This window comes from Ostrea edulis, chromosome 2 (genome assembly GCF_947568905.1).
Source record: "Ostrea edulis chromosome 2, xbOstEdul1.1, whole genome shotgun sequence".
NCBI lineage: Eukaryota > Metazoa > Mollusca > Bivalvia > Ostreida > Ostreidae > Ostrea > Ostrea edulis.
Window position 1 is genome coordinate 35,246,118 of NC_079165.1, and position 26,178 is coordinate 35,272,295.

The following is a 26,178-nucleotide window of genomic DNA, read 5'->3' on the forward strand; positions in this document are numbered from 1 at the left end:
TTCAAGCGTTGCCATGAATTAGTGTACTTGGAGGACCGTTTATTTAAATATTATTGAATACACCTATGGACTTCTTACAAAATCAACTCAGTTCAATCACACATTTCTGCTTAATACACATTGATTAGCTGTATTAATTACCACTAGGTATAATTTGATTAATAAAATTTATAAAGATAAACTATTGAAGTATAATCAGTGATATGACATTTGTAACAAGATGGGCTGCATCGCTCACCTGAGTAACTTTGGCCCTGCTGTTATTCAACTGTAATAATTTGTGAACCCCAACCCCCCAAATTTCTTCCCAAAAACCAAGGACTCGCAGATCGAAAAAAAAATGTCTTTCAAATAATAAAGACGATAATCACTATGATACATTTTTTGTAATCTTGGTCTTACCCTGGAACTCCCTGTGGGAATTTACAGTTTTGGTAAAGAGCTGCTCCTTCCAAATATCCCTTTAGATTGAATCAAATGTTAAAATTACTCATAAACATATTCCAAGTTTGGCCCTGTTATGGGGACGAAATCTCTACCAATTCATTTATTCACTCAAACCCAGATCACTGGTACATGAGGTACAAACAAATGCTAAGGTTACAGGTAAGAGTGACCAAAAAAAACACGAGTGGATATTGTAAAATATAAATAAACATATAGTTTGGTGTGAGTAAATTAGTTCAGGAAGAGTAGGCAGCACTTTTATTAAGGTCTGTTTTCCCGTAAATTCTTTCCATAAGGAATCTATATACAAAATCTGAAACCCCTGTCTTAAATACTTCAGGTGATGTTGCCTTAGTTAGGTTTTCTTAAAAGTATGTCAAACTCCAAGGTCAAGGTCATAATGTCAACAACCAGATATTTTCACAAGGAATGCACATATGAAATATGGGACCCTTATCATTCACCGTTCAAATATTATGAGCAAGGTTAAAGTCTTGGTTACAGTTTTAAATTTCGGTCAAACTCCGAGGTCAAGATCACAAACTCAGATACCATGTTATGAATTGTAAGGTCTTGTCGTAATCTGAACGTTCTACGTTACATATTTCAGGAGGTATTTTCTGCGTGGGGTTTTCTTAACAGTAGGCCAAACTTTACGGTCACAAGGTTAAAAACTTTGGCACCAAACTTCAAGGTTTTGTCACAACAAATACATATATGAAATATGAGAGCCATATCACTCACCATTCAAATGTTATGAGCAAGCTTAAAGCTTCGGACACACAGATGGGACAAAAACAATATGTCCCCCATCTTCAGTCACGGTGACATAACGGAAACCTCAATTCCACACAACATCTGCATACAGTTTAATATGTCACATGTACATGTGGGGTATGTATACATGTGTATATGTATATGCGTATATGTATGTGTGTGTATGTGTATATATTCAAATATGTATATGAACTGTTTGTACTTGTATTATCATATATATCATTGTTTAACGTGATTGTATGCCAACATGTTTGGTAAATCAATAAATTGAATTGAATTGAATTGCATTCTGATATAATTTAGTTCGGTCCTGCTACTCTTGAAAAGAATTTGTGTTAATTACTTACCTGTATATTCCCATAGTCCTATTTTTGTGGCCCAACCCTACTCCCCTGAATTAAGCAAACTTGAATTTGCACTACTTGAAAATCCTTCCATATCGATTTTTAAAGATATATCCTATACATCACCATGAAAAATTCACCCCCTATTGTGCCCCCCCCCTTGCGCCCCCCCCCCCCGGGGGGGGGGGTGTCATGATTTGAACAAACCTGAATCTGCACTATCTGTGGATGCTTTGCTTAATCATGACCCCGATGTTGTTGAAGTGCAGATTTTTAAAGACGTTTCCCTATATATTCATACTAGTATGTAAAATTTTGACCCCCCCTATTGCCCCCCCCCCCCTCTCCCCATCGCTGGACGGCACAATCTGAAGAAACTTGAATCTGTACTACCTAGAGACGTTTGCATATTGATTTCACTCATCGTGGCCCTCTTGTTCTTGAGAAGATTTTTCTTGTTCATATTTTCCCATGTAAACCTTTGATCCGCTAATGTGGCCTAATCGTAACCCCCGGAACAATGATCTGAAGAAACTTGAATCTACACTATGTCAGGAGGCTTTGATGCAAATTCAAACTTTTCAGACCCAGTGGTTCTTGAACAGATTTTTAAATGACCCACCCTATTTTTTGCCTTTTCTTTATCACATCCTCTTCAGAGGAGGTATGTACGAAAGCCTACTAGAATTAAACTATGAAATAACTAATAGAAAGATGTTATAACACGAAAAAAGGCGTAATAACGCAAAGTGAAAAAGCGATAACGCAAAAAGGGGGGTTACATGTATTACTCCTTTTCAAACGGCGTTAATATAATAGGCAAACTAAAAATTGACATAAAAAGAAAAGACATCTTTGCAGATCCGTTTTGCACGATATGTATGAGATTAACAGTGTCTTCAAAATACATTTTGGTTTGAGATTCAGTAATAGAGAGATTTTGGCAGTACTATCTCATTCGGATGGAATAATACTTAGCATATCTACACTGGAAAAAAAAAAGTTGAATCACTTGGATTATTCCGTCGTAAAAATGACTCGGGTATTCTTGACATTGCACGGTTCCTTCTCACTCAGTTTGAGACATCGTGTTTCTTGCACGGTTATCGATGTGGATGTATTTATCACAATAAATACTTACCTTTATAAATTTAGATATTCACCTGCTTGCAGTCTTGTATCGGAAAAAAAAAAACCATGTAACAAAAAAGCACCCTTCGTGACCCGCCACCTCTGACATGCTCAGAAACCAACATCCGGTATCATCTTTTCTTTTCCGCCGTTGTGGAGTGCAGTCACGTTTTTCTCGAGGAGGAAAAGAATTTTTTCTACTTGCTATTTTTGGCTAAGTATTGCATGGTATTTGTTGATATTACTTTATTACATTATTAAGCATTATGGCGAATGAAGGTGAAAATGTTAAATTACCTTTTATTGCTGTAGAGGGAGAGTATTGGGACTCTGTTGACTCTAGAAGCTTTGGTCCCATGGAATCTGACCCTTTTCTTTCTTATGGGAATGTCATGGATTCTCCAGGAATTCCTTCTACCCCGGTTACTTCGGTAGGTCAAATTAGAGCTACATCTACTATTACGCGACCTCCTGGTAGTCCGGTGGCTAGTTCTCGCCCTGAGAGTTTTCCTTCGGGTAATCGTAGGGAGACGTTTTATCGGTCTAGGTGGCCAGCTAGATTTCCTCATCCCATGTATTCTGTGCCACCTTATCCCTACTCGACTCAACCTGTGTGGACAGGGCAAGGTTTTGTTAGTAAACCAAACTTAATGGAGTCCTCCAATAAGGACGAAATTAAATGTTTGGTTTCATCTATTCAGAAACTGGAGGCTTCTATTTCTTCAAAATTTGTGACAGTGGAACGTAGACTAGATTTGATTGAAAAAAGCAAATCAGCTACGTCCCCCACTGTTCCTGGGGCTGCTCTTGTCACCCCTCGGCCCGCTTTTGATAATAAAGCGGACGAGGAGGTTGACTCATTATCTTTGGCTCCAAGTAGTCAAGAGGCATCTTTTCTGAGCGATAATTGCCTATCTCCGGTTCCTTCAGTCGATGAAGTTGGGCTTTCTCAGGAGCAACTTCCGGTAGAGAATCTCACTCTGAAAGACAAAGTGTACGCAATTCGTAGAGAATTGTCAGGTCACGATTCTTTAGTTTCTCCTCCCAGGAGTTCTCACAAACCTTCTGATTTTCAGTCCTGCTCTGGTCTTGTGAGAGATTCTTCTAAGTCGTATGCTTCTTTTCCCGAGTCTAGTCATTTTAAATCTGCATTGGCTTCCATTAATTCTCATCTTGTCGACGATCAGATGTCCTCCAATAAGGCCTCTAATTTAGTTAGACAAAATCTGGCTTTTAGTACATCTTCTTTCCCTGGTAAGGTTAGAATGAAGTATTTTGATATTCATGATGTTTCCTTGGGAAAATCTCAACCTGTTTTTGATAAGACTTTTTCCAATCTTCTTGGTGCTAAGTCTTCTGAGGGGGTCAAGTTATCTCAGACTTCTTATTCTAGGTCGGAGAACAATCTTCGGGGTGTTGCCGCAGCTTTACAATATGCGGAGCATTTTCTTGCTGCTGCAGGTGCCTCTCTTAAAGATAAGGGCGAAGAATTTGATGATGTTCGTTCTTTTCTTCTCCAAGTAGATAGATGTCTTTGCACTTCTCAGCTCTTGAATCTTGGCACTATTGCCAATTTTTCTTTAGCTAGGAGACAAGAGATTCTTCAAAAATCTAACGTCTCTGAGTTTCTTAAAGACAACCTACTTTTTTCTCCTCTTCATAAAGAGCAGTTATTTGGCATCTCTTTACGCAAATTACAAGAGGAATTACACAAAGAACCTCCTACTGTTAAAGTAGATGTACAACTCAACAATGGTAGTTCTAGGCGTGTTTCTTGTTCTTCTAAATCAGACTCTTCTAGAAGTAAGTCTCAAGGTGCTACTAAATCTGGCTCTTCTCTGCAAGGTTCAAATAATCTTAAGAGAAGTAATGAGCATCGTTCTTTCCCATCGGCTTCGGGATCTAATAATAAAAAACCCAAAGTAGCCAAGGGTAAGAAATCTCAGTTTTGATGCCTCCCCCCCTCCTGTAGCACAATCCACTCTTTCCGAGGAAGTAGGTGTTCCCTTTCCTCATCTTCCTGTGGGAGGACGCCTCTCTCTTTTTCTTCCTCATTGGTCCCGTCTCATTTCGGACAAATGGGTTCTTTCTGTGCTACGGAGGGGTTTAGAGCTTCAATTTCGAGAACAGCCTCCTCTCTCTGCGGTTCCTCTGGAATTTTCTATGACCAGAGACCCGTGGAAAAATCTGTTGTTACAAGAGGAAGTGTCTCTACTTCTCCAAAAGAATGTATTGGAAGAAGTAAGTCCACCTCTAGGTTGGGGGTTCTACTCTCGTCTCTTTCTTGTACCCAAAAAGAATGGACAAATGAGACCTGTGTTGGACCTCTCTTTTCTGAATCAGTATCTGGTGATTCCACATTTCAAAATGGAGACCAACAGGTCGATCAGAACCTCTCTCCATACAGGGATGTGGACGTCTTCTTTAGATCTGACGGATGCTTATTTTCATGTCCCTATAGCTCCGGCTTATCGGAAGTTTCTTCGTTTGGTCTGGGAGGGCAAGGTATATGCTTTCAGGGCAATGCCTTTTGGCCTATCTACTGCTCCACTAGTGTTCACAAAAATTTTTCAAACAGTGGTTGCGTATCTACACTCCCAGTCCATTTTCATCCATACATATCTAGACGATTCTCTGATCAAGAATTTTTCTTTCAACCTTCTTCATCAACATACTCATCGAGTTATTCATCTTCTGTTGAAGCTGGGTTTCCTTATTTCTTGGGAAAAATCAGAGATAGTTCCCAGTCAGAGTTTCATTTTCCTAGGGGAACAATTTTGAACAGATCTTGGGATAGTTCTTCCTCCAGAGGAGAAATTTCTCAAGCTTCAGTATCTGTTGGATCAACTACTTTCAGCCAAACAGGCTTCAGCTCGCCAGTTTCTACAACTGATAGGTTTTCTGATTTCTCTGATGGACATAGTACCTTTAGGTCGTCTTCATATTCGCCCCATTCAGTGGTATCTTCTGGAATTTTGGGTACCAGCCTCACAACAGTGGGAAGCTGTTATTCCCATTCTTCCCAGATTGTATCCTCATCTTCTGTGGTGGTCAGTGAGAGAGAATGTTATGATAGGTTGCTCGCTAGACCCCCCAGTTCCTTCTATGACCCTGTTTACAGATGCTTCTCTGACAGGCTGGGGAGCTACCCTGGAGGGCAGAGAGGCATCAGGTATATGGTCCGGTCTCCAGTTGACAGAACACATCAATTTACTGGAGATGCGGGCTGTTCTTCTGGCATTGAAACAATTTTCCCAATTTGTTCAGGGTCAATCTCTGATGATAGCCACAGACAATACAACAGTAGTGGCTTATCTGCAGAATCAGGGCGGCACACATTCTCAGTCTCTTTACCTTCTGTGCAAAGAAATTCTGTTGTTTTGCCGTTCCCTGGGAATTCGCTTGTCAGTCAGGCATGTTCCTGGCAATCTGAATCTAGTAGCGGATGCTCTCTCAAGGTCACTGCATCCAGTGAATACAGAATGGGAGTTACATCCAGCAGTCTTTCAGGAGATCTGTCTCAAGTGGGATCGTCCTCATATAGACCTCTTTGCTACGCATCTGAATTGCAAACTGCCAACGTTTGTGTCTCCGATTCCAGACAACAAAGCTTTAGTAGTGGATGCAATGTCTTTCGATTGGAAGGGGATGTTTTCTTACATGTTTCCTCCTTTTCGCCTCCTTCCCAAGATTTTACACAAAATCAGGGTAGAAATTTGCAAGACCATTCTTATTGCTCCAGCATGGCCAAAACAATCTTGGTTTCCAGATCTTCTTCAACTGTGTTGTGCGAGACCAATTTTGCTTCCTCTCAGGAAAGATCTTCTGTCTCAATTCAAAGGCAGGAAAGTTCATCAGAATCTTTCCAACCTCCATCTACACGCATGGTTACTGTCAGGGAATCTCTCAGACAGGATGGCTTTTCTGACAGAGCAGCCAAACGTATCTCTAGTTCAGTCAGAAAATCTACAGGAGCAATTTATGACTCTAAGTGGAACATCTTCTGTTCTTGGTGTCGTTCAAAGGAAATTGATCCTCTCGCAGTTACTGTCCAACAGTTAGCTGAGTTTTTAGTTTATCTGTTTGAAGACAAAGGTTTCTCTCCCTCTACTATTAAGGGCTATCGTTCAGCTTTATCCAGAACTATAGCTTTGTCAGGAGGTCCTGATTTTGGGAAGAATGAGTTCTTGTCCCTCATGGTCAAGAATTTTTGTTTGGAACGACCTAGACAACGTAGGTTGGTTCCATCCTGGAATTTAGCTTTGGTTCTTAGGACTTTACAATTTCCTCCTTTCGAACCTTTATTTTTAGCTTCCTTTAAGTTTTTGACCTTGAAGTGCTGTTTTTTATTAGCTTTAGCTTCTGGTCGTAGAAGGAGTGAGATTCATGCTTTCTCCATTGCAGATTCTTGTCTCAGATTTTCTGCAGATAATTCTTCAGTTACTCTGTTGACAGATCCATCTTTCTTAGCCAAGAATCAGTTATCAGACAAAGGTTCTGGACCTATTGTTATTCCTGCTCTACCTAAATCATTAGGTAATCAGGATTTATGTCCAGTGCGTACACTTCAAAAATATATTTCTGTTTCGTCAACGCTCAGACCTTCTGGTTCTACTAGACTTTTCATTCCTATTAAGAAAGGTCTAAAGGATATTTCGGCTAAGACTATTTCTACTTGGCTTTGTCATACTGTTAAGATGGCTTACCAATCTTCATCTCCAGAAGCCTTGTCTCGTGTTCAAGTTCAGGCACATGAAATTAGAGCCTTGTCTTGCTCCTGGGCTATTTTCAATTCCTCCTCTATGTCGGAAATCATGTCAGCTGGTTATTGGAGGTCTGATAGTACCTTTTATAACCATTACCTTAGATCTATGCCCCTTCATAGTGACAGTTTGTTCTCGCTTGGACCTCTAGTTTCAGCTCAAAAAGTGGTTTTTCCTCCTAGTTGCCAATCTCAGGGGGATTCAGCTCTACTTTGAATTCTGCTTATCTAAATTTATAAAGGTAACGTATTTATTGTGATAAATTCTAAATTTTTAGTATTAAAATTTGTATTTGTTAAATAAATACTTACCTTTATAAATCAGAGGTCCCAACCCACCTCCCCTTCATCCCCCTTCTAATTTTTTGTTTTATGTCAAAGAATAGATGATACCGGATGTTGGTTTCTGAGCATGTCAGAGGTGGCGGGTCACGAAGGGTGCTTTTTTGTTACATGGTTTTTTTTTTTCCCGATACAAGACTGCAAGCAGGTGAATATCTAAATTTATAAAGGTAAGTATTTATTTAACAAATACAAATTTTAATACTAAAAATTTAGAATTAACGCTTGTACCATAGTTTGGCGTGCTTTCTTTTGTTAAAAGTGTGGGTTATCTGTACAAAACCCACACCTTTCTTCAAACCCCGCCCACATTCTCGGAAGAAAAAAAACCAACATCACTGTCCACTGTATGAAGTTCCTCCAGATCAAAATTGCACATATCAAACACGGATAACTGACTCAAGACTAAGTTCTCCAAATACATTATAGATATTCGCACTGAATCTCACTTAAACCTTGATACAAGATAATATCGTCAATGGTCTCGTCCCAAAGACTTTCTATTTCCATATTCTCCTCAAGTCGAGAAACACGTGTACGTAGAAATACGGGTATCATTTATAAAGAGTTTTATAAAAGACCCAGTCACGTGATAAGAACGCGTTTGAGAGATAAACTTGTTTAGCGGATAGAGTGAATCAGACTTGTGTTTCTTTTATGGTTTCGCATCTTATAAATTCTTAATTTTTTTTCTCTCTTATGTTTCACCATTTTTAAAAAATCTATTGTATATACATGTAAATGTTTTTCCAGCCAATTTAGTCAAAATATGTATTAGAATGAAGGATATCAAATAGGATTTTCAAAAGAGTAACCACCATCATCAGTTGAATATATTGCTAAATTTTTAAAAACAGAAAAATGCACGAATATGGGTTCTTAGAATTTTATTTGAATTTTTAAATTTCAATTCTTTAAAGCCAATACCGGTACTAAAAGTCGGAGAATGCGTAAATGTTAAATAAAAATATCAAAACCAACAGAAATATATGGTGTACAAAGTGTAATGTAAAGACATAACAACTGGCATCATATTGTAAACAGGCGACCGCGCTTCCGAAAGCTATAATAAAATATAATGAATAATAGTAAACTATGGTACAAGTCACTTACCCCATATAATATTATTGATTATGTGCAGATACCCGATGGGCGTGGTCATAATGACCACACCCATCGGGTATCTGCACATAACCAACAATATCATATTGGGTAACTACTACATAACAAATCAAAGTCTCGGACCTGATGTAACGCTGGTATTAGTCAATGTTAACCAGAATAGCCTGCCATTTAAATAAAGTTTTAAGTAATATGTGGAAATGCATTTGAGTCATTATTAAAATCTGACATACCCGGTAAATCATGTCCCTAGCACTTGAAATGAATTTTAAACAGCAAAATTTCCTAAACTTTCACATGAAATTAGTATTTGTACCACGTATTTTACACCAGTAACATAGACTAGATGGCACTCACTGACCTCACAGAACTGTACAGCAGTGAACTCTCTTCCATTATGGACTCGCTCGTACCACTCAGAACCCGCACAATCACCATCAGACCAGAATCTGAGTGGTACAACAGCTCTATCAGAGAGGCGAAGCAGAGACGCAGACAAGCTGAGAGACTGTGGCTCAAATCAGGACTCATGGTACACAGCGATTTACATTCAGTGCGGGGAAGAGGTGAACATACTCATTGATGCGGCTAAGCTCCAGCATCACAGGACTTTGGTGCATGATAACAAAGGTGATAGTAAGCAGCTTTTCAGAGTGGTCAACAAACTGCTTGATAGGAACTCCACCACTCCGTTGCCTGCCGACAAATTACCATCAGATCTGGCTGACATGTTCAGTGACTTTTGGGGCAGAAAATTACACGAATTCGCAGCTCCATTGCATGTGACAATCACAATCCACTTGTTGACCCACCAGCACTCGGCGATGAAACTAAACTTAGCCATTTCCAACATGTTGCTGTGGATGAGGTCACAAAGTTGATTAGGTCATCTGTCAACAAGAGCTGTGAACAGAACCCTATGCCTACATCCCTTGTGAAGCAAGAAGTCACAGCTCTTGCTTCCGTCACCATTTCTATCATAAATAAGTCACTTGAGAGTGGTTCATTCCCAACATCTTTCAAAGGAGCTATTGTGACACTACTTCTGAAAAAGGCTTCACTGGACCCTGACATACCAAAGAACTACCGGCCAGTGTCTAACCTTGCATATCTATCCAAGTTGATTGAGAAGGTTGTAGCAGCACAGATACAAACCTACCTCAGTGAAATCAATCTACTGGAGCCATTCCAAAGTGCTTACCGTCAGGGGCATAGTACTGAGACGACACTTCTGCGAGTTCACAACGATGTGGTTTGTGCCATTGGAGAGCAGAAGGCTGTCCTGCTAGTGCAATTGGACCTATCGGCTTCCCTTTACATTGTAGATCATTCACGCTTGCTGCAAATACTCAAGGACCTTGGAATTAAGGACACTGTGCTCATGTGGTTCGCGTCCTATCTGACCAATCGGACCCAGATTGTCAAAGTGAAGGGAGCGAAGTCTGGTGCCACTGAGTTGGGCTGCGGTGTCCCTCCGAGATCGGTCCTCGGGCCCGTTCTGTTCCATCTACACAGCATCCCTGGGGGCCCTTCTCAGAAAGATCAATGGCTTGTACCACATGCATGCTGACGATAATGAACTGTATATCATCTTTAAAGTCCAACAGGCCGCTCTTGTAGTCAGTCAGTGTTAGCTTGAGGTCAGTTCAAACCTGGATGGCTCAGCATCACCTCAAGATCAACACAGACAAGACTGAGGTGCTAGTGATATCCTCCAAACAAATGGCCTCTAAGCTGCACATACCATCACTGCAAGTAGGAGACGACTCTATCACCCCTGTTACTAAGGCCAGGGGTGTTGGTATAACCATTGACTGTCACATGACCATGGAGGCACACATGTCATCGGTGTGCAGAGGTGTCTTCATCCACTTTAAGAACCCGAGCCAGCTGTGGAGATATCTGGACAGGAAATCGCTGGGATGTGTTATCCATGCCTTCATAACAACAAACTGGACTACTGTAACTCTCTCTACTACGGCTTACCATCAAAGCATATCCAGCGGCTCCAATCCATTCAAAACGCTGCAGCCATAATCATCTCAGGCACCCGCAAATATGACATTACACCAGTACTACGCTCCCTCCATTGACTGTCAGTTCAGCAAAGAGTCATCTTCAAGATATTGTGTTAGTGTACAAAACAGTCAACAACATGGCTCCACCCCATATGCAGGAACTCATAAAAAAACCCACCCTATGCTCTCTCCAGAACTCTGCGGTCCAGTGATCAGAGCCTATTACAAGTAACATTTACCACCTCATCTGTGATTCAAACTCGAGCTTTTAGTGTGGCTGGCCCTAAACTGTGGAATGCTCTACCATATATCAGAACTGTTGCTAGTCTCTGTATCTTTAAATGTGAAAGACTCATCTGTTTGCAATTCATTACAACTAGTCTGTGCAGATGAAATGTAAGTCAATATTAGTATGTTGTGCAATCATAACGGACTCCTTATCTTCACCTACTAGTCATTTGTTCTTATACAACTTATTTTATTGTTAATTAAATAGTGTTTAGAGCAATATGGATTTTACGCTTTACAAAATAAATCTATTATTATTCATTATTATCACTAGCATACAACCATCGATAGACCTTGCAAATACATTGGTATTTTGATGTCCCTAGTCATGAAATGGGCAAATTCGAGTGTCAGAGTGTATTTTATGCAACAGGTTTCATTATTCTTTTTATATATCATTTACTATATCCACGCGTAAATTCCTAAAATTGAGGCGTTATCCCTAGAATCATAACTTGTCTTTCATGTTACATAAACAGAAATACACGTAATAGAAATATGATGTATAGTCCAAATGATATTCCCAAACTTTCTTTGGCCCAAGTCTTTTTTTCATCATGATTAACGATTTGTGAAACAAGAAACATCTAACTTTGGAAACTATTTATAGGCCTATGTGCATGGAAAACCAGGTTTATCAAATAATATGGGACACGTAATGGCAAGGCATTCATGACCACCTGTCTGTCAGTCTGTTTCCCTGTTCGTTTTTTCGCGCGAGATTGTTAATCTCATACATATCATGTGCCAAAATGGACCTGCAAAGATGTCTTTTCCTTTTTTATCAATTTTTAAATTGCACAATAACACCCTTTTGAAGGGGTAACGCATGGTGTCCGGATAGGTCCAATTGCAAAAGCGGGACTGCGCGTTAGTCACAACACGCTGTAGCTTGGTGCCCTGGCCTTCCCACAATGCTCTGCAAGGCCATGGCACCAGGCTAAACATGCCAACAAGCAACGCACCTTCGCGCTTGTTGCTTGTTGGCATGAGAGCGCGAAGGCGGATTGCTTGTTGGCGTGAAGGCGTGTTGTGACTAACGCGCAATCACGCTTTTGCAAATGGCCCTACCCGGACACCATAGTATGGGTTTTGGTATCAGGATGGGGCCAGAATGGTCAGATATTAAATGTGTGAAGAATAGACATTTTTAACTTCTTGATAATTATCATTCCAATTCTTTTCAAATTTGGTATGAAGCATCTTTGGAACAAGGTGGACATAAATTTCAGGACTCCTGCACTCCTGGGACCTAAGGGGCGGGGTAAAAACTGCCCAAAGTTGACCAATTTTCAAAAATCTTCTCAAGAACCACACACGTGTAAGAAAAACTAAATGCATAGTGATGTAGAGCAGGAAGGCTTCTACCAAAATTGTAAATTTCATGATCCCCGGCATGCGCGGATCTAGAGGGGGGGAGGGGTCGGGGGGGGGGGTACCCCCCCCCCCCTGGAATTTGCCAAGATAACAAATTTACAATATAACGATTTATAAGAAAAATGAGTTGACTGTTATTATAAAATGTTCGACCCCCCCCCTGGAAAAAATTTCTGGATCCGCGCCTGCCCGGGGTAGGGGTTCTGACCACAGGGCGGGGCCAAGCTTGGTATATAGTGTTTATGTTTAAAACACTTAATTAACATTTTCTTTAGTGCTATTTACCAGAATTGTAAATTTGATGATCCCAGGGGTAGGGCTTTTGGTATCAGAGTTGGGCAAGAATGGTCAGCATAATGTTCATTAAATGTGTGAACAATAGACATTTTTAACTTCTTGATAACTATAATTCCAATTCTTTTCAAATTTGGTATGAAGAATTTTTGGACCAAGGGGGACATAAATTGTAAATTTCAGGATTCCTGCACCCCTGGGGCCTTAGGGGCGGGGCAAAAACTGCCCAATTTTCAAAAATCTTCTTCTCAACAACCACACATGTTTAAGGAAAACAGAATGCATAGTGATGTAGAGCAGGAAAGCCTCTGCCAAGATTGTAAACTTCATGATCCTCGGGGTAAGGGTTCTGACCCAAGGGCAGGGCCAAACTTACTAAATAGTGTTTATGTGTAAAACACTTAAATAACATCTTCTTTAGTGTTATTGATACTAAATTGAAACTAAATAGATATTTAGAAAGAGCAGGTAGTCCGTTACCAAATTTGTAAATTTTATGATCCTTGGGGTAGGGGTTCTGACCCTAGTGTGGGGCCAAACTTCGCATAAGATATTTATCTGTATGTTTGCTGATACTGTCTAAAATCTAAATGCATACTTAGGAATAGCAGAAAAGGATGTACAAAAATGGTAATTTTACAACCCAGGGTTTTGATTCTAGGATGCGTCCAAACTAGTCATATGTTTTAATGTTAATACACTTATTATATTATGTAAAGCCTTTCATCAGTGTATGCACTTTTGAGAGCATTGAAGTTTTTAGAACACATCTAGTTTTATACTGTTGCTGAACATTAGAATTTAGCTTAGATATTCAGAACAGGATTTTTTCTCTCTATATTTCATAGCCCTTGGGAGTAGTGATACTTTTTCACTAGTACTCAGATGAGCGGTAAGGCCTGTGGGAATAGTGATACTTTTTCACTAGTACTCAGGTGACAGATAAGGCCTGTGGGCCTCTTGTTTTGGATTGCATACTGATAGAATTCCAATTTTTTTTTTCAACACTGACAGGACAGCAATATTTGCAAAAGTATAAATAAAAACAAAATATGAAAAAGTATTTAAAACTTTTAATTCAAACCCTAGAATTCATCTATCTTACAAACAATAATACTGAAATGTATGGATGCTATATTAGGTATGTCCAAGATGAATAAACTAGAAACAATTTGCGATAAAATAGTAGACCTTTGAAATTTTTTAATAGTAAAGCATGTAATTAAAAATCACAAAATAAGTATTCAGCTGTGAATAGACACGCAAAAATTACATATAGTGTAAGTTTTTCCATGGAGTATGGCTTTTAATCATAGGAAATAAAAATGGTATAACATATGCATGTTGATCATAACCTGAGGGATACAGACCAGGCTTGGATTTCTCGAAAGAAACTCAAGTCTGAGATTTTACTCAGATTTTGCCTGGCCAATTAAAAAGAAAACTCAAATTTGAGTTTGTGATTTTTTCGAGAAACCCAAGCCAGAATTTAACATAGCTACAGCGCTAACGCTTAGAAACTGAAATAGACCAAAAGGATGAAGATGACCTTGTCAGTAGAGCCTATGGCAGTTTCTATACGGTGATGGTATTGATACTAATAGTGCTGATGACAGTGATGGTATTGATACTAACAGTGCTGATGACAGTGATGGTATTGATACTAATAATACTGATGACAGTGATGGTATTGATATTAATAGTGCTGATGACAGTGATGGTATTGATATTAACAGTGCTGATGACAGTGATGGTATCGATATTAATAGTGCTGATGACAGTGATGGTATTGATATTAATAGTGCTGATGACAGTGATGGTATTGATATTAACAGTGCTGATGACAGTGATGGTATTGATATTAATAGTGCTGATGACAGTGATGGTATTGATATTAACAGTGCTGATGACAGTGATGGTATTGATATTAACAGTGCTGATGACAGTGATGGTATTGATATTAACAGTGCTGATGACAGTGATGGTATTGATATTAATAGTGCTGATGACAGTGATGGTATTGATATTAATAGTGCTGATGACAGTGATGGTATTGATACTAATAATACTGATGACAGTGATGGTATTGATACTAACAGTGCTGATGACAGTGATGGTATTGATATTAATAGTGCTGATGACAGTAGTAGTGATATTAATAGTGCTGATGACAGTGATGGTATTGATACTAATAGTGCTGATGACGGTGATGGTATTGATATTAACAGTGCTGATGACGGTGATGGTATTGATATTAACAGTGCTGATGACAGTGATGGTACTGATACTAACAGTGCTGATGACAGTGATGGTATTGATATTAATAGTGCTGATGACAGTGATGGTATTGATACTAATAATACTGATGACAGTGATGGTATTGATACTAACAGTGCTGATGACAGTGATGGTATTGATACTAATAATACTGATGACAGTGATGGTATTGATACTAACAGTGCTGATGACAGTGATGGTATTGATATTAATAATACTGATGACAGTGATGGTACTGATATTAACAGTGCTGATGACAGTGATGGTATTGATATTAATAGTGCTGATGACAGTGATGGTATTGATATTAATAGTGCTGATGACAGTGATGGTATTGATACTAACAGTGCTGATGACAGTGATGGTATTGATATTAATAGTGCTGATGACAGTAGTAGTGATATTAATAGTGCTGATGACAGTAGTAGTGATATTAACAGTGCTGATGACAGTGATGGTATTGATATTAATAGTGCTGATGACAGTGATGGTATTAATACTAACAGTGCTGATGACAGTGATGGTATTGATACTAATAATACTGATGACAGTGATGGTATTGATACTAATAGTGCTGATGACAGTAGTAGTGATATTAATAGTGCTGATGACAGTAGTAGTGATATTAACAGTGCTGATGACAGTGATGGTATTGATATTAATAGTGCTGATGACAGTGATGGTATTAATACTAACAGTGCTGATGACAGTGATGGTATTGATACTAATAATACTGATGACAGTGATGGTATTGATACTAATAGTGCTGATGACAGTAGTAGTGATATTAACAGTGCTGATGACAGTGATGGTATTGATATTAATAGTGCTGATGACAGTGATGGTATTGATACTAATAGTGCTGATGACAGTAGTAGTGATATTAATAGTGCTGATGACAGTGATGGTATTGATACTAACAGTGCTGATGACAGTAGTAGTGATACTAACAGTGCTGATGACAGTGATGGTATTGATACTAACAGTGCTGATGACAGTAGTAGTGATATTAACAGTGCTGATGACAGTGATGGTATTGATATTAATAGTGCTGATGACAGTGATGGTATTGATACTAATAGTGCTGATGACAGTAGTAGTGATATTAACAGTGCTGATGACAGTGATGGTATTGATATTAATAGTGTTGATGACAGTGATGGTATTGATATTAATAGTGCTGATGACAGTGATGGTATTGATACTAACAGTGCTGATGACAGTGATGGTATTGATATTAACAGTGCTGATGACAGTGATGGTATTGATATTAATAGTGCTGATGACAGTGATGGTACTGATACTAACAGTGCTGATGACAGTGATGGTATTGATATTAACAGTGCTGATGACAGTGATGGTATTGATATTAATAGTGTTGATGACAGTGATGGTATTGATACTAACAGTGCTGATGACAGTAGTAGTGATATTAATAGTGCTGATGACAGTGATGGTATTGATATTAACAGTGCTGATGACAGTGATGGTATTGATATTAATAGTGCTGATGACAGTGATGGTATTGATACTAACAGTGCTGATGACAGTGATGGTATTGATACTAACAGTGCTGATGACAATGATGGTATTGATACTAATAATACTGATGACAGTGATGGTATTGATACTAACAGTGCTGATGACAGTGATGGTATTGATATTAATAGTGCTGATGACAGTAGTAGTGATATTAATAGTGCTGATGACAGTGATGGTATCGATACTAATAATACTGATGACAGTGATGGTATTGATACTAATAATACTGATGACAGTGATGGTATTGATATTAACAGTGCTGATGACAGTGATGGTATTGATACTAACAGTGCTGATGACAGTGATGGTATTGATATTAATAGTGCTGATGACAGTAGTAGTGATATTAATAGTGCTGATGACAGTGATGGTATCGATACTAATAATACTGATGACAGTGATGGTATTGATACTAATAATACTGATGACAGTGATGGTATTGATATTAACAGTGCTGATGACAGTGATGGTATTGATATTAACTTTGCTGATGACAGTGATGGTATTGATACTAATAGTGCTGATGACAGTGATGGTATCGATACTAACAGTGCTGATGACAGTGATGGTATTGATATTAATAGTGCTGATGACAGTGATGGTATTGATATTAATAGTGCTGATGACAGTGATGGTATTGATACTAATAGTGCTGATGACAGTGATGGTATTGATACTAACAGTGCTGATGACGGTGATGGTATTGATATTAATAGTGCTGATGACAGTAGTAGTGATATTAATAGTGCTGATGACAGTGATGGTATTGATATTAATAGTGCTGATGACAGTGATGGTATTGATACTAATAATACTGATGACGGTGATGGTATTGATATTAATAGTGCTGATGACAGTGATGGTATTGATACTAACAGTGCTGATGACAGTGATGGTATTGATATTAATAATACTGATGACAGTGATGGTATTGATACTAACAGTGCTGATGACAGTGATGGTATTGATATTAACAGTGCTGATGACAGTGATGGTATTGATATTAATAGTGCTGATGACAGTGATGGTATTGATACTAATAGTGCTGATGACAGTGATGGTATTGATACTAACAGTGCTGATGACAGTGATGGTATTGATACTAATAATACTGATGACAGTGATGGTATTGATACTAATAGTGCTGATGACAGTGATGGTATTGATATTAATAGTGCTGATGACAGTGATGGTACTGATACTAACAGTGCTGATGACAGTGATGGTATTGATATTAATAGTGCTGATGACAGTGATGGTATTGATACTAACAGTGCTGATGACAGTGATGGTATTGATATTAATAGTGCTGATGACAGTGATGGTATTGATATTAATAGTGCTGATGACAGTGATGGTATTGATATTAATAGTGCTGATGACAGTGATGGTATTGATATTAATAGTGCTGATGACAGTGATGGTATTGATACTAACAGTGCTGATGACAGTAGTAGTGATATTAACAGTGCTGATGACAGTGATGGTATTGATACTAACAGTGCTGATGACAGTAGTAGTGATATTAATAGTGCTGATGACAGTGATGGTATCGATATTAATAGTGCTGATGACAGTGATGGTATTGATACTAACAGTGCTGATGACAGTGATGGTATTGATACTAACAGTGCTGATGACAGTGATGGTATTGATATTAACAGTGCTGATGACAGTGATAGTATTGATATTAATAGTGCTGATGACAGTGATGGTATTGATACTAATAATACTGATGACAGTGATGGTATTGATACTAATAATACTGATGACAGTGATGGTATTGATATTAACAGTGCTGATGACAGTGATGGTATTGATATTAATAGTGCTGATGACAGTGATGGTATTGATATTAACAGTGCTGATGACAGTGATGGTATTGATATTAATAGTGCTGATGACAGTGATGGTATTGATATTAATAGTGCTGATGACAGTGATGGTATTGATATTAATAGTGCTGATGACAGTGATGGTATTGATATTAACAGTGCTGATGACAGTGATGGTATTGATATTAATAGTGCTGATGACAGTGATGGTATTGATACTAACAGTGCTGATGACAGTGATGGTATTGATACTAACAGTGCTGATGACAGTAGTAGTGATAGTGATAAGGAAAGCTATATACCATCTTCAAGGAGGAGGAGAAAAGTTGTTTGTTGTACGTCTCGTGACGTTTGATCGAGTGTATGCTGCAGACATAAAATACGTCAAAGCAGGCGTGAGGCGTAACCTACAGTACCTTGTCTTACAAAGTCCAAACACAGTACTGTCAACGGGAAAATTTGACCCATCATTTTTATAATAGTCTCAAGAATCCCTTGCCGTTTAGGAGAACCATCAAAGAAAATGAACACTGAATGAAGGACATCTATTCACGTTTCTCACAAGGGGTAAAGTGCACATTGAAGCGATGTTCGGATTCTATACATGGCCCCGACGGTGAGTGCACAAAGCCAGGCATGTCCCCGACACTCGTTTTTTCGATGCCATGGCTGATGCACAATCGTATGCTTGCCATCGCAAGTTCTCAATCGGAACTGCAAGCAAGCGAATGATTTCGATAAGTTTATTGGCAATCGCTTCCCCAGTAGTTCTACCTATATTTGCAAAGTCAGGGAATCCCTCCTTGATTACGGCAGGTGTTCTCTAAATCTAGAAACCCAAGACACAGGACTAAAACTTCTTTGTTTGCATAATTGTAAGTTACATCAAAAACCCCTCTGCGTATGATCGGTTTTGAAATATATACAAAATATAGAGTTGGGCAAACACAGACCCCTGCACATACCATAGTTGGGATCAGGTGCCTAGGATGAGTAAGCATCCCCTGTCGATCGGTCACACCCACCGTGAGTCCTATAACGGAGTAATCCGTAGTCAAACTCAGTGTGCTAAGAACGACCTAACAATCAGTATGAGACATGTCAGACAGCAATTCACCCAAAAAAGGTTATACTGGAAAACTACATCATTAAAATGACCATAGAATTTGCGAAATGTTGACTTTAAACGACTGTTGAAACCCCTACACCATCAACTTGTTTGTCAGTAGCCTGCCTCGATTTAAAAACTGATCATACACAGAACAAGCTCTTGTGTATCGAATCAGATGAAATATATAAACACCATATGCAGGTGATAATGGAATATTGTAACATAAATATGGGAAGTTGAAGATGAAAAAACTGAAATCATTCTGTTCATCATAAAGTTTAGTTGTTAGTTTGCCGTTAATTTCTATTTTCAATAGAATATCTAGGTATGAAGCAGAAGTGGATGACTCTGTGGTGTCTTTTATTTCGAGTTCTATGGGATATATCGAATCGACATATGAATGAAAATTAGCATTGTTAATAGATAATATGTTGTTGATATATCTTAATGTCACAGTGAAGGTCACAGCAAGATATTTTTTCTTTTCACGTAGTAGTTTTAGAATAAATTCTGCTTCATATGAATATAAAAAAGATCAGCTAACAAAGGAACACAATTCGTGCCCATGGGTATTCCAACAGACTGTTGGAAGACTTGATCACCAAAGACTAGAAGATATTGTCAATGAGGAACTCGAGCATATTTTTAATTTCAACTTCAGAGTACTTGTGCTTGGAATCAGAGTGGTGTTTAACAAAGTAATTTTTTGGATGACTAATCACTAGATATGAATACTTCCGTTTTCCATTTTTGTTGAAGCAACTGTCTATAATGTCAAAAAGTCTAGTCTTTAATTTATCGTGAGGAATGGTTGTGTAAAGAGTTGAAAAATCATATTGATGTTGATTTGAGAAAAGCTCTTATTTCATCAGATTCAGTGAGTGAAATAGGGAAACAAATCACACAATGATTTGGTGTATTATTTCAGTGTGTGATCAGATGATGTAGGCAAACCTGAATGTACTTTGTCATCTTTCTTGTTGAAAATTTCTGTTTACAGCAACATTTTGTACTGTTAGGTAAATGCTATGCATTGGTCTGAGGAGATGGAGTCCATTTGGCTATGATTGCCCAAGGTGCCATTGACATGGTAAGTGTTTTTGCCTTCTGTGTTGCGCTCTCTCCTCTGCATGAACAAATTGGATGATTCAGTGTACAATATTCCCCAAATTTGACCAAGTTTAGAGTTTCATTCTAAACTGACTTAAAGGGGTACTAGTTGTGAAAGTGATGGCAACTGTTAACTCTCAAAATTTCTCAATGGCATAGGAATAAATATTATGACTAATAAAAACATTTACTTTGTACAAAAACAACAGAAACCTAAAAAAAACCCCTCAAAAAACTGTTAGACTAGAGATTGTTTTTATAAAAAACAAATGCCTCCCCAGCTCTCCAAATTGGAAGTGCTTCAAATGAAACATCCTCTCCTTCATGTACTGTATGGTATGAAGGAAAAGCATGACCAGGTACATAGACATATGAACTCCCATATGCCACATAGGAGAAGTGTTCACAAGCTATTTTACAACCTCCATCCCCTTAGATCCACTATAACTTTAGGAAAATACATTGTTACAGTAATTAGATCCTCCTGTCCTGACAATATGCACATCTACAAATGACAATGAAGCACTGTACAAAGTTTCAAATCTATCAGATAACCCATATAGGAGAAGTGTTCACAAGCTATTTTACATCCCCCTCCCTCGTAGATGCACTATAACTTTTATGAAAATAATTGGATCCTCCCGTCCCTACAATACACACATCTACAAATGGCAGTGAAGAATTGTACAAAGTTTCAAGTATATCAAATAACCCATAAAGGAGTAAAGGAGAAGTGTTCACAAACTATTTTACATCCTCCACCCCTCTTAGATCCACTATAACTTTTAGGAAAATAATTGGATCCTCCTATCCCGGCGACAATATGCACATCTACAAATGGCAATGAAGCATTGTACAAAGTTTCAAGTCTAAGTGTTCCCAAAATTTTGTGACAGACGGATGGAGAGTAGAAAAATAATACATGTATATATATAATTAAATACTGGTGTTATTACTGAAATATATGATGCAGAACAATCTCCATTGAATTCAATTTGTGGTAAAAAATGACAGCTATAATGCCCCTTTAAGAAAATTATCTGGTACAAGTGAAGTTTCTGACACTGATGACTCCACAACATATTGCGTATTTGTGGGATGAGAACACATGTCGTAAGTTGCCCGTGGTGCATACTTTTTGGAATAATGTTTACAAGTTCTAATACGGTCATGTCACAAAGTTCAATATTTTCCTCTTCATGACCAAAAATGGCTTTTGATATGGCCCTATAGAATCTGTTTCCATCTCCATACACTTTCCTTCAGATCTTTCAAATCTTTACGATACATCGAATTACAAAGACTGCCCGACTTTCGCTGCTGTTTTCAGTATAGGGAGGCAACCCCTTTCACCAGTGATACCCTTTGCATCTTTTAAAAAGGCAACGAAATCGGATTACAACGAGTGATCGTTTGTTTCACGTACTGTTGAGAATTTTACACTCACTGAGACGTCACCATCTGAAGGTGAAGTACAACAAATTTTAGAATTGTAAATTCAAAAGGTGCTAAAATGTACAACCAACCATTAATCCAGCTTGTTGCCTCCACCATCAAAGGGATAATGCAATTCCAATCATTATATACATGTATCGACAAGAAGCATAAAAGTTTCAAATTTTTCAAGTTTTAATTTCATATTCTATTCATTTAACAAATCCATGTAACAAGTAAATGTATACAAATATCTTGGACAAAATTTAAAAAAAATTACAAACACATACAATAATCACATGATATAATTATGGTTATATGAAATCAACAATTACATGTACTATTACCATGATTACTCCCAGGACCACCATTAACATTAAACAATTCTCTATCAGAGACGGTGTCTAAGGTAAACAAATAAAAGTTCAACCTTGGTGTGGTAATACATAGAATAAAACAGGGTGCAGGCATTTGGTGGGTGGTGAATAATCACATATATAAGCTCACCTCAATGAATATTACCTATACATTAGGAATAGGTCCAACACCAAATGAAGCTTTTTCCTTTTTATAGTTACACCATTTGCTACAGGAATAGGTGTCGCATGCAGGATCCTTGCATTTAAGGTCCCTGCAAGTGCGATCAACATTGACTTTGTAATAATAAACTTGTACCAAAAAGTTTGAACATGAATACTTATCTGAAAAATATTGGTAGCACAGAGCAAAGCAAGTATTCATCCCTACATTCAAAATTCAGAGAAGTAACTTTGTTAAAGATGGGTCTCTTAAAAATACTTGGGTAATGAGCTTGCATCGAAACCTTGTCATGAAATGGTGACCCATCCTGCATGCACTGTCCAAATCACCTCTGATAATATGCAATCACAGATGTATCATGTTTCCCAGAAAACTAATTAACTTGTTCATTGATCCCAAAGATATTAGTCATGTGCAACAATGAAGCATGTCAGTACAGTGTAGCATGTCAGGACAGTGTAGTGTAGCATGTCAGTACAGTGTAGCATGTCAGTACAGTGTAGTGTAGCATGTCAGTACAGTGTAGCATGTCAGGACAGTATAGCATGTCAGGACAGTATAGCATGTCAGGACAATTTAGCATGTCAGTACAGTGTAGCATGTCAGTACAGTGTAGCATGTCAGGACAGTATAGCATGTCAGGACAATTTAGCATGTCAGTACAGTGTAGCATGTCAGTACAGTGTAGCATGTCAGGACAATTTAGCATGTCAGTACAGTGTAGCATGTCAGGACAGTGTAGCATGTCAGTACAGTGTAGTGTAGCATGTCAGTACAGTGTAGCACGTAGCTTAGACAAGGGAGACCTCATACCCACTCAGGAATAAACATACCAAATTAACACAGGCACCTGTAATAATTATTAGTATACACAGGTCATAAGTCATTTACAGAAACAGGTTCCTGTGCAAATTAACCATAGATTCTTACAGTAATATAAAAAACAGAGGGTATATTAAGAAATCATTTAAATTTGTGGAGGCCAATTTTCAAGGATTGCCAAGTATTTACAGAGACGTAATTTTGCAAACATGGTTTTTGTCCATTGAAGCTTCCTATGAATTGTTTTTCATTGTAGTTTGAATTTCATGCGATAGGAGTACCCATGAACGTCACAATAATTGACACCCCCCCCCCCCCCCCAGAAATCTAGTGCTTCCACAGTAGCACAAGCTACGACTATACACTGAGGTGAGCAAAAATAATTCATCTATATCCATATACATGTTCTTTTTATTAATATCAACCATAGTCCACAAACTGCAGACTTTACACAGAAGTTGCAAAATGATTTAAAGATTTTTTTCATTGGTTCAAATGTCATGATTTGGTTAGTTCCCAACAATAGTGTGCCTTCTCCACTGTACATCAGAAGATGTGTTAAAAGTTAAACTTCTTCTCACAACATTTAACAAGATCGTCAAAATCTACAAATTTACACCGGTTAATACATCAAATTGCAACGTCAGACATAGATACTTCAAAATCACGTCCATTCACTGGCTAATCAGTAGAGGTTCCCGTCACAGAAGTCTAGTTAGGGGTGATGATAGAAATCTCTAGAAATCTCAAGATAACCCTGAATAAAGAATGAAAACTCAAGTTCTCACATTTTTCAAATTTTATGTTAAATATTTATCTTCAAGCAAAGGTATACTAAGGAATAAACGTCTAGGATGTCTTTATATACGTGGTGATAAAAATGTTCTGGGACTAAAAATAAAATATAAGTTTGATACATTTGTACAGTTTTTCATGCATAATCTTGTATTTAGCTTTTTAAAAAAAAAGGTAAAGAAATGCATTATATATGATAAATTAAAATAATAAAATTATGATTGAGAAGACAGGATAAATATAAAAGTTGTGGACATATCACATTGGATGGCTTAAATTAAATAAAACCACCATTGAAGAGATGGACATGCTATAATATGTCTAAGTCTAAATACTGAAGGTTCGCAAGATTGACAAAACGTTAGCCTTGGACTTGGACAAATGCATCATACCAATGTCATGCCCTATATATTTTCTATGGATCAGTTAACAAAAAATAGAAAGAAAATGCATCTTACAGATGTCTAATGAGTATTGTCAGCCAGGCCCTTTTACAGTCAAGTGTTAATACCAAAGTATCTCGGCACCAGAGTTGAATTTAGTGAAGAATATGTCAAGAAATTGCTATGCTTTTATGATGTTATAAAGGTCAAGTGATCATTAGAGTTTGCACCCAGTCGCAACACCTGGGATTTTTTATGTCACAATTAAATTTAGTAAATATTTACAAATTGTCCCAATGCTACTATTTGTTTATTTATTCTCAGAGTAAATTTCATTGACATCCCTTGTAAAGATTTTAGTCCAAGTACTGTTTGATCACCCATTGTATTAATTTATAGGGGTATAAAACAATTCAATCATGGAATAATTTGCATATTAATTGATTGACCTCATTTTGCAGAAATTCCCCTGTGTTTCCACTGTTTTCACACCCCCATAACACAAATAAACTAGACACTTTTATTCCTTATACACATATTTACATTTGGTAATACTTGTTCCTTTCCATAAATACACAATGAGTAAGTTTTCATGTCAGGTGGTAAGGTTGGTGCATTTATCGAGAAATAAAATCATTAAAACAGCAAAGGTTTAATACTGACAAATTATTAGTAAATGTAAATATATTATGTACTTGTACAAGTACATTTTCACTTTGCATAACCAAAAGCTGAAAGTCAGTTTTAATGCGCAGCTTGCACAGTTGAAAAGTTTTGCTGATATCATTCCACTAGCTGGACAGTAATTATCAAATATCTATTAGGCCAATTCAACTTAATTGATAGATTATCATCCCCGCCCGCCCCAAAACTTGCGATTTCCGGAAAGTTTACATGTCTGACTCCGGTATTTACACTTATTGTTTACATTTCCGGTATAGCAACGTGAAGAAAATAGATGTATGGTTTTCTTAATTTCTTGCGTTCTTACAGGCATAAATCTTGAAGAAGTTAGGTATCTTTCTGTGTTTGAAATTAAAGCTTAACCTGGAATTCGTCTGTAAAATAAGGATAGATTGATATCCATCTGACATTAAATGATGCACTTCTGTTGAAAAAAAATTGTTTGTCATTAATATTTTTCTCAGAAAATAAAAATAAAAAAATAAAATCCTCCCACCTGCCCCATACTTTTTGGTGACCCTGATAATAATCTTACCAATTAAGTTGAATTGGCCTTTAGGTATAAAACAAAAGAAATGCCTTAAAACTTCAAAATTTGGTACTGTATTCACTGTACCTCAGAAGAAAGCATAAATTTCACGTGCTTAGAAAAAGATTCTTTCTCTCGAATGCATATTTTCCTGCATAGTTTCTTTATTTACAAAGTCTATCCCCAGCGACTTCAAGTTTGTCTCCAGGAATCC

General features: G+C 37.7%; 4 protein-coding genes across 9 annotated transcripts in view; 3 read left to right on the forward strand and 1 right to left on the reverse strand.

Annotated features, from left to right (window-relative positions):
* The first annotated feature begins 4,777 nt into the window (after window positions 1–4,777).
* Window positions 4,778–6,761, forward strand: LOC130051435 (uncharacterized). Its single transcript, XM_056153367.1, has 3 exons — window positions 4,778–4,940; window positions 5,043–5,204; window positions 5,485–6,761. The coding sequence occupies exons 1-3, from the start codon at window positions 4,778–4,780 to the stop codon at window positions 6,759–6,761; spliced, it is 1,602 nt and encodes a 533-aa protein (XP_056009342.1).
* A 2,510-nt stretch (window positions 6,762–9,271) lies between these two features.
* On the forward strand, window positions 9,272–10,495 carry LOC130051436 (uncharacterized). Its single transcript, XM_056153368.1, has 2 exons — window positions 9,272–9,457; window positions 9,677–10,495. The coding sequence occupies exons 1-2, from the start codon at window positions 9,272–9,274 to the stop codon at window positions 10,493–10,495; spliced, it is 1,005 nt and encodes a 334-aa protein (XP_056009343.1).
* Window positions 10,496–10,581: 86 nt separating this feature from the next.
* On the forward strand, window positions 10,582–18,911 carry LOC130051437 (dentin sialophosphoprotein-like). Its single transcript, XM_056153369.1, has 2 exons — window positions 10,582–10,775; window positions 14,507–18,911. The coding sequence occupies exons 1-2, from the start codon at window positions 10,582–10,584 to the stop codon at window positions 18,909–18,911; spliced, it is 4,599 nt and encodes a 1,532-aa protein (XP_056009344.1).
* A 3,477-nt stretch (window positions 18,912–22,388) lies between these two features.
* Window positions 22,389–26,178, reverse strand: part of LOC125680289 (serine O-succinyltransferase-like) — an 18,511-nt gene continuing 14,721 nt past the window's right edge. For 2 of the 6 annotated variants that reach the window (XM_056153874.1, XM_056153875.1), the window contains one exon: window positions 22,389–26,178. This exon ends at the window's right edge or, in 1 of these variants, runs on beyond it. Coding sequence is in view for 5 of the 6 variants with exons in the window: in XM_056153875.1 (XP_056009850.1) it covers window positions 26,080–26,178 (99 nt within the window). In the remaining variant the exon portion in view is untranslated. The other 4 variants (XM_048919753.2, XM_048919752.2, XM_048919751.2 and 1 more) reach the window with 4 other exon arrangements.

Coding starts and splice junctions, on each gene's coding strand:
- LOC130051435 (XM_056153367.1), top strand. CDS start 4,778: ATGGGTTCTTTCTGTGCTACGGAGGGGTTTAGAGCTTCAATTTCGAGA. Junction 4,941..5,042: donor AAAAGAATGTATTGGAAGAA/GTAAGTCCACCT, acceptor TTTCTGAATCAG/TATCTGGTGATTCCACATTT. Junction 5,205..5,484: donor GTTTGGTCTGGGAGGGCAAG/GTATATGCTTTC, acceptor AATTTTGAACAG/ATCTTGGGATAGTTCTTCCT.
- LOC130051437 (XM_056153369.1), top strand. CDS start 10,582: ATGGCTCAGCATCACCTCAAGATCAACACAGACAAGACTGAGGTGCTA. Junction 10,776..14,506: donor GAGGCACACATGTCATCGGT/GTGCAGAGGTGT, acceptor TGATACTAATAG/TGCTGATGACAGTGATGGTA.
- LOC130051436 (XM_056153368.1), top strand. CDS start 9,272: ATGGCACTCACTGACCTCACAGAACTGTACAGCAGTGAACTCTCTTCC. Junction 9,458..9,676: donor GGCTCAAATCAGGACTCATG/GTACACAGCGAT, acceptor CTTTTGGGGCAG/AAAATTACACGAATTCGCAG.